This window comes from Muscardinus avellanarius (assembly GCF_963383645.1).
Source record: "Muscardinus avellanarius genome assembly, chromosome: 3".
Taxonomy (NCBI): Eukaryota; Metazoa; Chordata; class Mammalia; order Rodentia; family Gliridae; genus Muscardinus; species Muscardinus avellanarius.
This window is the reverse complement of record NC_137788.1, coordinates 87,157,588-87,171,709: the sequence shown is the minus strand read 5'-3', so window position 1 is coordinate 87,171,709 and position 14,122 is coordinate 87,157,588. Positions and strand designations below refer to the sequence as shown.

Here is a 14,122-nt window from a genome sequence, read left to right as displayed (position 1 = left end):
CAAATGGTAAAACTGAGCATAAAAGCTAAACTAATGATGACTTACAAGCAAAAAGCAGGCGCTTTGAAATTATTACATAATTTTCTGGCATATTACATGCCACATGTATTTTATATCTGGCTATTTTCTAATTATTGACCTTTTATCATTTTATTAACATGCCTATATATAACATAGCTTCCATAGTAAATAATTAATTACTACTGTTTCTAGAAAAAATATATTAATGCAGATAAACTGATGCTGATGGAAGGATCACTCCAGTCTCCCATGGTTTACTCATTGTCTTTTGTCTCATTATTCACTTATTCTCAAAATGTTGTAATATTTATTGCCTGAATCCTGGCATCCAACCTCAGCAGTGAACACATATCTTAATGGTTAGGTAGTAGGCAGCATTTGGGCACTAAAGATACAGTGATGAACAAGATAGGAATAGAGATGAGAAAACAAATACAAGGAAGATGAGAAAGGGGAGTGTGATAGTCCTATAGCTAAGAAACCTGGTAGATACCTATCAGGGAGTGGAGGCTGAGCAGAAAAAGTGAAATTTAAACTAGGTTTTGAAAGGTGTTCAAGTCCAGTGCATTAACAAGTAGGCAGATACTCAAGGCACAAGCAAATCTCAACAATGAGTATGCTTGTAATGATTACTTTCAACTTGCAAGTTGCTCATATCCAAATGCTAAATACTTATATTTTAAATTGTGCTTGGTCAAGCTGGGTGTGGTGGCGCAGGCTTGTAATCCCAGCATTCAGGAGGCTAAGACAGGAGGATCGTGGTTCATGGACAGCCTCAGCTACTTAGTGAAGCCCTCTGCAACTTTATAAGACCTGGTACAAAATAAAGAAAAAAAAATAGGGCAGGGGGTGTAGCTCAGAGATCAAATGCCTCTGGGTTCCATCCCCAGACCCGCAAAAATAAACAAATAATAAATAAATAAAAATAAATTGTGTATGGTCAATTTAAACCATTTGTTTTGATTATGCAGCCTCAAATTCCATGCATAATGTAGAGTATAAACAAAGGAGTATGGACTATAAGATAGTGACTTAGGAGGTTAAGGCCTTCGTCTACATTATAATCAGAGTGCCTTATTAAAGAGAAGATGCTAATCACAGGCAATTATTCTTGAGTCATTCGGATCTCACACTGAATTGCTGAAGCATTTATTACCTTTTAATTTCAGAGCCAATATTCAGAAGAGTGACATGTTCTCTAAGATAACACGTGTACTTCCTTTTAGGATTCGGTTCAGAGGTTAACTTTTCCTCTTTTCTAGGAAGATTTTTTTATTTCTCATGTGCTCTAAGAATACCCTTTGTAAAAACTAACTCTACACCAGATAGATTTCATTGTAATATTATTTCTATACATAAAATATATAGGTGCTCCTTTACTCAGGTAAACAATATTTACTAAATTGGAGTAGAAATGTAATAAAGCAAAACATTCTAATTCTAAATTTCACAGTATTTTCTTTTACCATGACAGACATGTCTTTCAATGTCTATTTTAATAGTATAAGAATTAAGAAATAAAATATTGAAGAATTATGAATTTATTCATATTATGATAGCTAAAAATTTGCCATGGCAAGAGTTTTCTCATGTGTAATGCATATAAATCACAGTTTCCACAAGGTACCTCTTGTTTAATTGTTGTGAAGAAAACTTCTTGTCAAGTAGCCCAAGTATATTTCTTTCAAAAGATGAGTACAGTGAATAGTATGTATTCAGTGTTTCCTTTGACTCTTTTTTTAACAAAGGAAGCAAGTAACAAAGAAAATTACCTAGAAGCATCTACTAGAAGGCGTATAATTTAAGTAACTTACATTTGGTTGCATGAATAGCAATCTCTCTTCATTCAAGCATTCAAAAGGTAACTAAACTGTCATCCTACTAATTAAATAACTCAAGAAACCACAAACCAACACAATGAAAAGCAATGTATTATTCTATTTAGACTTTTCTTAAAACTACATGGGCAAAACAATATCTTTTTATAAATTACTAGGAATTGTTCTTATTCTATAATAAAATCCAGTTGAATACTTGAGAAAACATAGGCCTCTTAGGTGTTACATGGAATGTAACTATCCTTTTCCAGTTCATCTTTCAAGAAGTATATGTCTTCTGAAACTTAAGAATATTTGATTTTTATGGTATTTCCTATGCTTGATTTCTGCTTCTGTGTGGCTAATAAGAACAAACTCAATAATTGAGGATGTAGTATTGCTATCAAACATTCATGTATATTTTCATTAGGTACCAACTTAGAAAGTGAGAAATATTAAAATAGCAGTTATTCTCAAATTAGAACTGGTAAATATCTTTGCATTTAAAATGTTATATCTTTTCCACCTTCTAATGACTAGAAAATTATACTCTGCCTCCAGAATGTGAAGAGGGTTGGGAGAAAATCCCATGGCTCCCCTCTGCATCTCAATCTTTCTATTTTAAAAATCAAGATAATCTCTCACCTGCATTGAAATAATATGATAATTATAGAGAAAATACTAGTAAAGTCAATTTGTAGTGATGAAGTAAATGTGCTCTCTAAATGAGCAAAAGGTCAAAAATCACTGGATGATTATGCAAGGAAATTTATTTGAAATTGCCCTAAAAAATACTCACACGTTCTTTTTCCATGAAGGTAGTCCTGTTTTCCTTTGTAAATTTTAGTGATTTTTTTTTTGAAGTTTATTTCTTGAATTCAGAAATTTTGAAATTTACCAAAATCTTGTTAAATGTTTTCTTAGAGGGAGAACTCTGGTGTGCGTAGTATTGTAGAATGAAAAAACAAAACAAAACAACAACAAAAAACCTTTCTGACTCACTTGTAATTACTTAGAAAAGTCAGATTTTATACTATGCTATTGAATGAAAACGAAAAAGTATATAAAGTCCCTTGCAAAGTGTCTAAGAGTTAACAAATGTCATTTATTGGTAAGTGGACATTCACATGCAAAAAAAAAAAAAATGAATCTAGACATAGAACTTGCATTCTTCCCCCAAAATTTAGTTAAAATGAATCATGTTTCCATATGTAAAATTTAAAACTGTAAAGCTTTTTAAATATAACAAGAAAAGTCTCAGATGACCTTGCAATTGCCCTTAGTATTTAGATACAATGTGAAAGGTACAAATCATAAAAAATATTTTGATAAACTATGCTTTATCTAAATTGAAAACCGCTGTACAAGAGCAGTTTTTTAACTCTCTTGATTTTTAACTGTCTTCAGAGCTATGGACTGGGGCTTGGAAAGAATGTATTTGATAAAGAACCATCATCTTGTGAATCCCTAAAACCCAATAATAAGAAAACAACCTCAGTAAAAATTGACACAAAATTCTTTGTAGACAGCTCACTAAATACCATATAATGATGAGTAAAAGGATATGAAATTATGTCTCCCCATCATATTTCATAAGACAAAAATTGAGACAATAATGAAATACCACTATATTATTAGAATGATGTCCTAGTCTCTTCAGGCTGCTATAACAAAATGTCATAAATGGGTAGCTTTTGAAAAACAGAAATATATTTATTTGGAAACAGGGTCTCTTAAGCATGTATGGCCGGGCGTGGTGGCACACGCTTGTATTCCCTGAGTTTGGAAGGCGGAGACAGGAGGATTGCACAGGTTCAAAGCCAGCCATGCTGGCTTAAGAGACCCTGTTTCCAAATAAAAAAGTATAAAAATAGGTCTGGGAGTGTAGCCCAGATGCAGAAGGGTTTCCTGGAATCTCAGTACCACCAAAACAAACAAACAAACAAACAAACAAAAGAAAACCATGCACTTTCAGAATGGTAAAAATCAAGAGTCAATGTCAAGCAGTTTAATTTCATTGTAAGAACTCTTATAGTCAATCCTTCATGTTTATTGAAGGAAAAATGTGGTATTGTGCAAAATTACAAAAATCATAACAAAACAGAAAAGAAAATATTGATTCATAGGTTAGTATGTCGGTCAGGGTCATGTAATGAGAATGTGTTCCATATTTTATAGGCTAGAGGGTCTGGGTTGCACAAACTAGACTAACCCAATTTATAGTTCAGGTCCTTGGTACTGTCAGAGTTAAAGAGTTTGCTTTCTATCTCAGACAGTATTGCTATTATTCAAAATGACTGATTAGACAAATTAGAGAAAGCAATAATTATTTGCTCACAGTTTTTGAAGATTCCAGAGTTTAGGCTATTGTAGACCAGGTGTGAGGATCTCAGGGCATGGTGATGGCAAGCAGAGACAGGGAGAGAAAAACGACTCTACTCTCATGGGTTCTACTCTCACATCATTGAGGCCAGAAGCAAGAGAGAGCAAGCAAGGGGATTCAAAGAGAAAAGGCCATGTCCCCTGGGATATAGCTTTTCCATTTATGCCCTACCTGCCTAGGTTACCACCCAGTAAATCCATTACAATGGGTTTACACACTGATGAGAATTCAACCCTCCTGACTTAATTATACTGACCCTGCACATTAATTATGAGGTCTTGAGGAGACATTCTATATCTAACCATAAGTATATTTATTCTTTCCAACCCTCCTGAGAGCCTCCAACTCTGTATTGAGTACTAGCAGAGAGTCAATACTTATTTTTAATTCAATATTTGTGCTTCATAGTTTTGTGAAAGAACACTTAAACATTTCAATGAAAAATGTTAATATATCCTTAGGTGAAATTTTATACATGTAGTATATTACTGGATAATTGCTAATTTATTTGCATACCATTATCTATAATTCATGTCAGATATGCTATCTCAAAGCTAAATTCTTTCTTGCTTTTGAGTTAATGTAAAAAAGAAGGCATTTCATAATCATATTAAACTTCCTTATCACACCTTAATTTTACATCATAATAAACTTTTTATATCAGAAATATCCTTAGTCATATAACACTCTCTTCCATTATAAAAATGTCAGAAATAATTATATATATTTTTCTGCATTATAATTATACATTATGGAGCCAGGTGTGGTGGCGCAGGTTTGTAATCCCCGCATTTGAGAGACTGAGACTGGAGGATCATATTTCGTGGACAGCCTCAGCTAACTTAGTGAGGCCCTTTGCAACTCACTGAGACCCTGTTGCAAAATAAAGAATAAAAAAATAGGGCTGGGGGTATTGCTCAGAGGTAGAATGCCCCCTGGGCGCCATCCCTAGTAACACACACACAAAAATCACACATCCTAGTGAAGTTCAAATTTTGGCACTATGAAGCCTGGCTGTGAGGTGGAGAACAAAGAACTCCACCAGTGGCGGGAAAGTGGTCAGAAAAGTAACCAACTCCCTGCCCCCAGCCCACAACCCTACCTGTCCAGCCCCCTGTTGGGACCACCAGTGGGGAAAAGCCACAAATGTGTAATTCTCTCTTCTCCTAATGCTCCATAAAAAACCCCTAGTCTGTAAGACAGAGTCCCCTGACTCGTGGACTCTTTCCTCCGGTGCCTCCTCCCAGATTTGTCTCCAAATAAATCTGCTCCTTCTGTTGAGCTACGCACTCCTTGTCCCGTTATTTACCAACATATCATATTTACCAACACAAAGTGATACATCGATACATGCGCAGATCACTTGGTGTTTTCCCTTCATGTCTCCTGCAGCCCCCCATAAATGTTAATGATACTGATAGGGATACATTTACATATAGACCGAACATTATTTGAATTCTTTCTTTTCTCAGTCTTCCTTTTCCTCCTCCTCACCTTCCATTCCAGTCCCCCTCCACTAGTCTGCTGATTTCTCTCTTCATCCAACTGAAGTCTCTTTTATTTCGTATTTTCTCTCCAGCTTTCATATGTGAGAGAGAAATAGACCCTTGACTTTCTGAGACCGGCTGATCTCACTTAGCATCATATTCTCCAGTTCCATTCATTTCCTGCAAATGACAACATTTTGTTCTTCTTTATGGCTGAGTAAACTATTGTATGTACATTCCACGTGTTCTTTATCTGTCTGTTGATGGACACCTAGGTTAGTTCTATAATTTGGCTATTGTGTTTTTTTGATGCTATAAACATGGATATGCATGCAAGATGATAGTATTCTGACTTTGATTCTTTGGGTAAGATACTAATGGGTGGTATATCTAGGTCATATGTTATTTCCATTTTTATTCTTTTGAGGAACCTCTATCCTAGATCCCCACAGTGGCTATAATTGATTTATAATCTCTCTATTAGATTAGTAATGGTAATGATTTTCTACTACTCTGTGGAATCTCTCTTAAGACTCGTGATTGTTTTCTTTGCTGTGCAGAAGCTCTTTAACTTGCATCATCCAACTTATTGATTCTTATTTTTTATTTTTGAGCTTTAGAAGTCTTATTGAGAAAGTCTCTAACGGTGCCTACAAGTTGGAAAGTCAGTGTTGCATTTTATTATAGTAACTGCAAAGTTTCTCTTTTAATTTCTGTGTATTTGATATATCTTGATGGGACTTTTGTGCAAGATTAAAGATTGGAGTCCAGTTACATTTTTTACATGTAATTATCCAGTTTTCCCAACACAACTTGTTGAAAAGGCTGTCTTTTTCTCCAGTGTATGTTTTTTGCACATTTGACCAAAAATCAACTCACTATAAGTGTAAGGATCTTTCTCTAGTATCTTCTATTATATTCCACTGGCCTATTAGTTTATTTTGATGATGATACCATATCGTTTTTGTTACTGTTAGCACTGTAGTGTAATTTCAAATCAGGTATTGCGCTACCTCTAACATGGCTCTTAATTGCTCATAGTTGTTTTGACTATTCTGGGTCTGGTATTTTTTCCACATTAATTTTAGAAAGTTTTTTCTAGATATAAAGAGTTCTTTAATATATATATATATATCCTCTCTGAAAGTTTATTAAAATGCAATAATAATTTATAATAGCCAATATTAACATGGGAAAATTATGATTTTAATTACTAGTTCACAAAGCTAAAAGTAATCAACTGAATGTGAAAGAAATAAGGAACTATTTAATCCCTAAATGAAATTGGGTATATTTCTCCATCAATTTTAAATGTATGTTAGAAATATCTATTTGAAAAATTATGTAAAATATTTATTTAGGATTATACATTAGATTACAACTACATTTTTATGACTGTTTCAGCAAAATAGTTTATTTATCTAGCATTAAAACGTAATTCCCTGTTCACTTTGTTTAGGAAGAAATATAAGAAAAGTTATGATGGATTACAAAATAGCACAAAGGAAAACCTGTGCTATTTAGTTATTGCTAGAAAAGATAGTGATATATACCTAACTTTTATCTGAGAAGAAGAAAGTTTTATATTACCAATGTAACTCTTTTTTTGTGTGTGTGGTACTGGGGTTCCTAGAAACCCTTCTACCTCCGGGCTGTACTCCCAGACCTACTTTATACTTATTTTTATTTGGAAACAGGGTCTCTTAAACCAGCGTAGCTGGCTTCGAACCTGCGCTCTCCTCCTGTCTCCGCCTCCCAAGTGCAGGGATTACAAGGGTGCACCACCACGCCCTGCCCAATGTGACTTTTTCATTAGTTAATACAACTCTCATATATTTAACGTATAAGTGAAAGATAAACTGTAGAGATACAAGATACATACTTACTAAGTTAGAGTCTAATATGTTTTAGTATTTTTACCATTTCATTGGCAATGCTGTGCTATAGTACATGTTAACTGCTTAAACTTTCATGGCTTGGTTTTTTTTTGTTTTGTTTTATTTTTTGTTTTTTGGTCGTACTGGGGTTCCTGGAAGCCCTTCTACCTCCGGGCTACACTCCCAGACCTATTTTATACTTTTTTATTTGGAAGCAGGGTCTCTTAAGCCAGCACAGCTGGCTTGGAACCTGCGTGATCCTTCTGTCTCAGCCTCCCAAGCGCAGGGATTACAAGCGTGCGCCACCACGCCAGGCTCATGGCTTGTTTTATACACTTTAATTTTCTACTTTATTCTTAACTTTCACACAACAGATATTATTATAGTATACAGTCAATATTCATTTATACTGACTTTCATACTTAAATTTTTCAATAGCCTGTATTCCTTTCTGCATTTGTATCTATTTAGGATAATTTTTTCTTCTAGAAGAACTTTTTTTGCTATTTTTTAACATTTCTTTTATTGCTGGCAATAAAGCCCATCTGCAAACATCTATCTTATCTTCACATTTGAAGGATATTTTTCTTTTTAATAAAATTCTAGATATAAGGTATTTTTAATGTTTGCTAAAATCCAATTCATGTTCTTCTGTATTTTCTCATTCTTTCAGAGGAGAAATCTGTTAATATTAGTATTGATTATTTACATTTTAATATATTTTATTCAATTAACTTCCTTATTTTTGCTTTTCAATATTTTACTGTAATATTAATGAGTGTAATTTTATTTATATATTCCTAACTTAAGATCTCAAAACTTCTAGAACCCATCTTTTCCACTTTGTGGAAATTCTTGGACCTGTTTCTCTTCACATATTATATCTGCCTCATACTTTCTTCTTAGTATTCTCATTCTCATTTGGTAGATATCCTTGTGGTTATCTTTTTGTCTCTTGTGTTCTTTTTGGTATTTTCTTTTATATTTGCTTTCCATGCTTTGGTCTAGATAGTTTCTACTGTCTCATCTTCCAGTTCACTATTAGTTTATGCTCTTTGTAAAACTTATAATAAGTACAAGAAATTTTAATATTAATTTTGTACATTTTTCTAAAACATTTTAGACTATCTTAACAAATTCTCATTTCATAGATAGATGTTCACACTCTTGAGATATATACATATGTGGATATATATCATATTCATCACAATTATTCTATAGTCTGTGTTTGTATCCACATTTTTATTGGATCATGTATCCACCTCAGTATGTATATTATATATACACACATATTTTACATATGTATTACATATAATATATTTCACATATAATATATATTACATATATATTGTATATATTAAGTATATATATTTTACAGTATGTATATATATGCAGTACTGGGGTGGAACCTCTACTGCTGGGCTATACTCCCAGACCTATTTTTATACTTTATTTGGAAACAGGGTCTCACTAAGTTTCTGAGAGTCTCACTTGCTGAGGCTGGTTTCAAACCTGTGAGATCCTCCTGTCTCAGCCTCCCAAGCACTGGGATTATAAGCATGTGCCACCATGCCCGGCAGTAATTTTTTTTTTTTTATCTATCTCTCCTCTCCTCTCCTCTCCTCTCCTCTCCTCTCCTCTCCTCTCCTCTCCTCTCCTCTCCTCTCCCCTCCCCTCCCCTCCCCTCTCCTCCTCCTCCTCCTCCTCCTCCTCCTCCTCCTCCTCCTCCTCCTCCTCCTTCTTCTTCTTCTTCTTCTTCTTCTTCTTCTTCTTCCTCTCTCTCCCTCCCTCCCTCCCTCCCTCCCTCCCTCCCTCCCTCTCTCCTCTCTCCTTCAACCCAGGGGCATTCTACCTCTGAGCTACTCCCCCAGCCTTATTTTTTATTCTTTATTTTGAAAAAGGGTCTCACTGAGTTGCAAAGGGCCTCACTAACTATTGTTGATGCTGTCTGCGCACCAAAATCCTCCTGTCTCAGCCTCCCAAATGCTGGGATTATTTCTCTCTTGACAGGCCTGGATGTTGTGATCTAGAGACAGGCGTTACAAATGATGACTTTTAGATTCTGTAGTCGAGTTACCTCCTCCATAGAAAATCTACGCCATCACTTGCTAGATTGGTAAATAGATAAGTAAGGACTAACCACCTTCATTTAAATCTGGGACCAACTCAACTGATTCCATTACAGAGTCTGAGCCTTCGGAATCCCCACGTGTATCTGCGGTGTTCATTAGCCCTTTTTCTTCTTCCTGCACAGAAATTCTTGTTTCCATGTGAGAGTGCAGAAATTTTTCTTCATCTTTACAGAAGTCTTCTCTTTAGACCCTTTATTTCTCTTTAGACCCTGTGTAGCTTAAGAATTAAACTTCTTTTTACTTTCTGCTCCAGGTTATTGGTATCTTGCATTCCCAAACATTTTATTTCTCCAATTTTAGAACAGGGGCCAGAATCTCTCCTGGAGGTTCTTCTCTACTGTGGTATTCAGTTTTCTACTAAGAAGTGTTAACTGCTTTTAAATGAAAGTAACTCAGAGACTGTCACCCCATTCTCTGATTTTACTTTCTCTCTGAGATCTTGGAAATTCTCAGCTTCCTTGTCTGGCTTCATCCAGTCGCTCCTTAATGTTTCAAATAGATTTCTAAAATCTATTTTAGAAATAGTCTTTAAAAACTAATCTATCATAGTCAGAAGTAGATGTAAAGAAATAATTTACCCAATATATGTCTGCCATGTAGCCATGTTTGTGTAAACACATTAATATATTATCAGCAGTTAATGTGCTTACATAAAACATATTTCTTGACTCAAAGAGCTAACATTCTTTGACTGACATGGAAACTTACCACTTACAACGATAGGTTAATGAGTGGTTATCTTAGAAGCAAATTACGATATAGGAGCTCAGAGGAGGAGGACCCAATACAGCTTAAGAGGGGAGAGTAAGGAATATAAATCAGAAATGCTTCATAAAAGGGGTATAATTCCAGGAAGAAATTTCAAAGACTGAGAATTAGTCAGCCATAAGTCCTCATTTATTTGACATAATACAACTTGTAAGTATGTCATATTAATATGGAAAATGTACTACTCATTACTAGTTAAAACACTAATGGAGTTGAAATATTAAAAATGTGTTTGAGGACATAAAATTTAATTTAAAAAATTTAATCGCTGCAATCAATTTCTCCATAGGTGTTCAAAGCCATGAATATCCCACAGATCAGAAATCCTTCTCTGCCTCCCCCGGAAAAAATGCATGAAGCTTATTCTGCAAAAATTGCTCTTTTTGGTGCTGGGCCTGCCAGTCTAAGTTGTGCCTCTTTTTTGGCTCGATTAGGCTACACTGACATCACTATATTTGAAAAGCAAGATTATGTTGGTGGCTTAAGGTAATGTCTACATTTATTTCATGTTTGCAATGTCAAATTGATGAGCTCAAACAATTATGAATACTGTTGGTTCATAGTCATATAGAAACTTCGGGATCACAGATGGCTTTGTAAATGTTCCTTTTCCAAATGCTCAAATTTTTATTACATTATTCACTAGAAATTTCACAGTTGGCCTTAAGCAATACTTATTTAAGAATTTCTCTGTCTAGTTCTGTGAATTTAAGATAAATTTCAGCAAAACAGATTTTTTTGTTGTAGGAACCAGTCTTAGAAAAAAATGTTTTATCACTGTGTATCTTTCCTTTAATGGAGATATATCAGAGCATTATGGACATTAGAGATGAGAAAAAACTAGCTTTCCAGAATATTGGACCATTCATTTTGTTGTCTACAACAACATGTTTTCTTACTCATGTATTTTCAGTCTAAAATCTCTTTAGTCTTGCACTTAATCTGCAATTTTTGCCAGAATCTACAGGAAACTTTCTATTCAAATGTACATTTGTGTAGTGTTTATATTATCAATTTTTAAAACATTTGATATTAGTAGTACTATTGCAAATCAGAATTTAGTCACCAAATCATTTTATTCACATGTGGATTAATACATGGAAAAGAGAAAATGGTCACATTGCATCAGTTACTTTTCAGATGTTAAAACTAAGCTTAAAAATGGAGTTTGCTTTCTTTCAAATGAATGGAACTCTGACTGTATTACATTGATAATCAAAAAGAAATATAATTTGTTGTAAGTAAAGAGTGGATGTTACTTAAACCTATATTTATTTTTTCTCTAAATATGTTATAGTAAAATCATGGATTATAAAATGGCCATTGAAATATTTATTGCTAATATTTTAATTTTTTGTGTTTTCTGGACTATTTGTTAAACAATAGATTTATCATGTTTAATAATCATAGAAAATAAATATGGCTAAGTGATAGCTAAATGTTAGCTAAAGTTTGGGGTTTCGTTATGTTTTCTGGCACCTTTGTGGTTAATTTACAAATCTCAATATGGTTGTTAAATGATACTATGTTAAACCCAAAGTAATATAAAATTTGAATGTTTTATCTTATTGATACAATATTGGGGTATATCTATTCTCTCCTTAATATAAAATTATTTGAATTCTCAAACAAAAATATCACATACTGGGAAAACCCTTTAGAGAAAATATGAAGCATAAATAGACTGATTATCAGGAAATAATGACTTTTGTGTATCGTATTCACCACTATCAACATTAAGAGATTATAATGGTTAGCTGGGTGTGATGGATGCTTGCAATTCCAGCTCATGGGAGGCTGAGACAGGAGGACCACTGTTCAGCTACTTAGCAAAGCCCTTCCCAATTCAGTGAGATCTTTTTTCTAAATAAAGAATAAAAAAATAGGGATGGGGGTATAGCTCAGCGATAGAATGCCCCTGGGTTCCATCCCCGGTACCACAAAAAAGGAAAAAAAAGGATTATAATGTTTTATCATTTTTTATTGGAGAATAAAATACTCAATACATTAATTTGCTGTAAGGATTTAGACTACCTGTTTAATGGCGTTTTACCACAGCTTTATTAATTAGGAAAAACTTAATCTATGAACAACATATGTATAAGCATTTTAGTTTTTTTTCAGTTATACACATCAGTGAATATGTGAGCTAATTTAAAAAATAAAAACTTAATTGTTGTGTACCCTGGTAGATTAGTAAATATCTTCTTGCCCTTAATTGCATTTTTTTTCAAGAGGCCTAAAATGGAGCCAGCACAATTTGTGAATTATTATCATATGTTGCCAATTTTACTAGATGATTATGGTTTTTAGCATCTCTATATTTATTTTTCATTCAAATGCAGGATAGGCATTTCTAAATTATATGAATTGTTACTCAATCTGTGTTTCTTACATTTGCTGAACACTTGGGGGGACAGACTTCCCTGGATTCCTGACTGATTTTTTATGTTTACTTTTTTTTTCTTTTCCCTTTGAATCTTTCAGTACCTACATACAAAATGCAATGCTACATCAGTCTTATTTGTAATACCTCAATGTAGAGGCATTCTGTGTCACTCTTATGGGATTATAAAAAACTGACATGAATTTAGCCAGAATTACAAGCACAAAACTTTCCTGTTAATTTATTTTCTCACTTACAGATGCTTTTCATTGTCTTGTATCTTCAAAGTGGCTAAAAAGATTAAATTAGCTTTGTATTTGAAATCAATTGCTTAAAGAGGTAATGTCAAGTTTTATCTTCCCTCTCCTTTGCATTCAAATAGATTCTTTTATCCCTGGTGAATTAGTATCACAGCCTCTTTTTAAAAAATCACTAGAGTCAGTGAAAGATATCCAGAATTTAATCCCTATTGTATTGAACACAATAAATTTATTATTTTTGATTCTTCAATAAATTTATAAAATAATCAATAGTTTTGCTTTTCACCATCCATGTCTTTTTTAATCATGGAATTAAAAGAGTTAAAGGATTCAATAGCTTGACTTGAAAGATAAACAAAATAGTGTCAAGGCTTTTAAATATGTGTGTATATTTATGATTTTTCTTTTCTTTAAAAATTATTTATTTATGAATGTGACATTTTCATTAGGTAGACTAGTCATGGCAGTGCTGTCCTTTGCTTTACTTATTTCTCAAGTTACAGTGTTTTCATTATGTCTATTCATTTCATTTTTTTGTCAATAAAATGTCATCTAGGTGAAATGGTTATAGGACAGGGAATGTTTTTAAAAAGTGTTATGCAATGGGAATCTAAAGCTAGTGCCTATACAATAATGAGCCGAGGCAAATCTCTGCCAAGGATGAGCATAGAAAGGGGCCATTACAGGTGCATTCCACAATGCATAAGAAACACCAGCACTGGAGCACAACAATTTTTTTTTTAATGTTATCTGACATCCCACTGACTGTCTTGAAGGATTTATGGTTGCCACATGAAAAAACATTTTTTCAAAGCCTTAGATTGTTAAAAGAGCACAGACAAAAGAATAAAAAAAAAATGCTGTCTTAAGCACAACAAACTCAGAGTATAATCATTCCTATCAGGTTCTATCTGCTGTCCTTATCTTCTCCCTCAACAGAAAGTCTTCAGGGGCAAGCTCATGCAGTCTCTCAGTTTCAATTGCTACCTAC

General features: G+C 33.7%; 1 protein-coding gene across 1 annotated transcript in view; it reads left to right on the top strand.

Annotated features, from left to right (window-relative positions):
• DPYD (dihydropyrimidine dehydrogenase) overlaps positions 1–14,122 on the top strand; it is a gene marked incomplete at both ends in the record, with an annotated part of 932,092 nt that overhangs the window by 263,540 nt on the left and 654,430 nt on the right. The window contains one exon of the mRNA XM_080690443.1: positions 10,775–10,971. Within this exon, the coding sequence (XP_080546569.1) occupies positions 10,775–10,971 (197 nt within the window). The remainder of the gene's footprint in view (positions 1–10,774; positions 10,972–14,122) is intronic.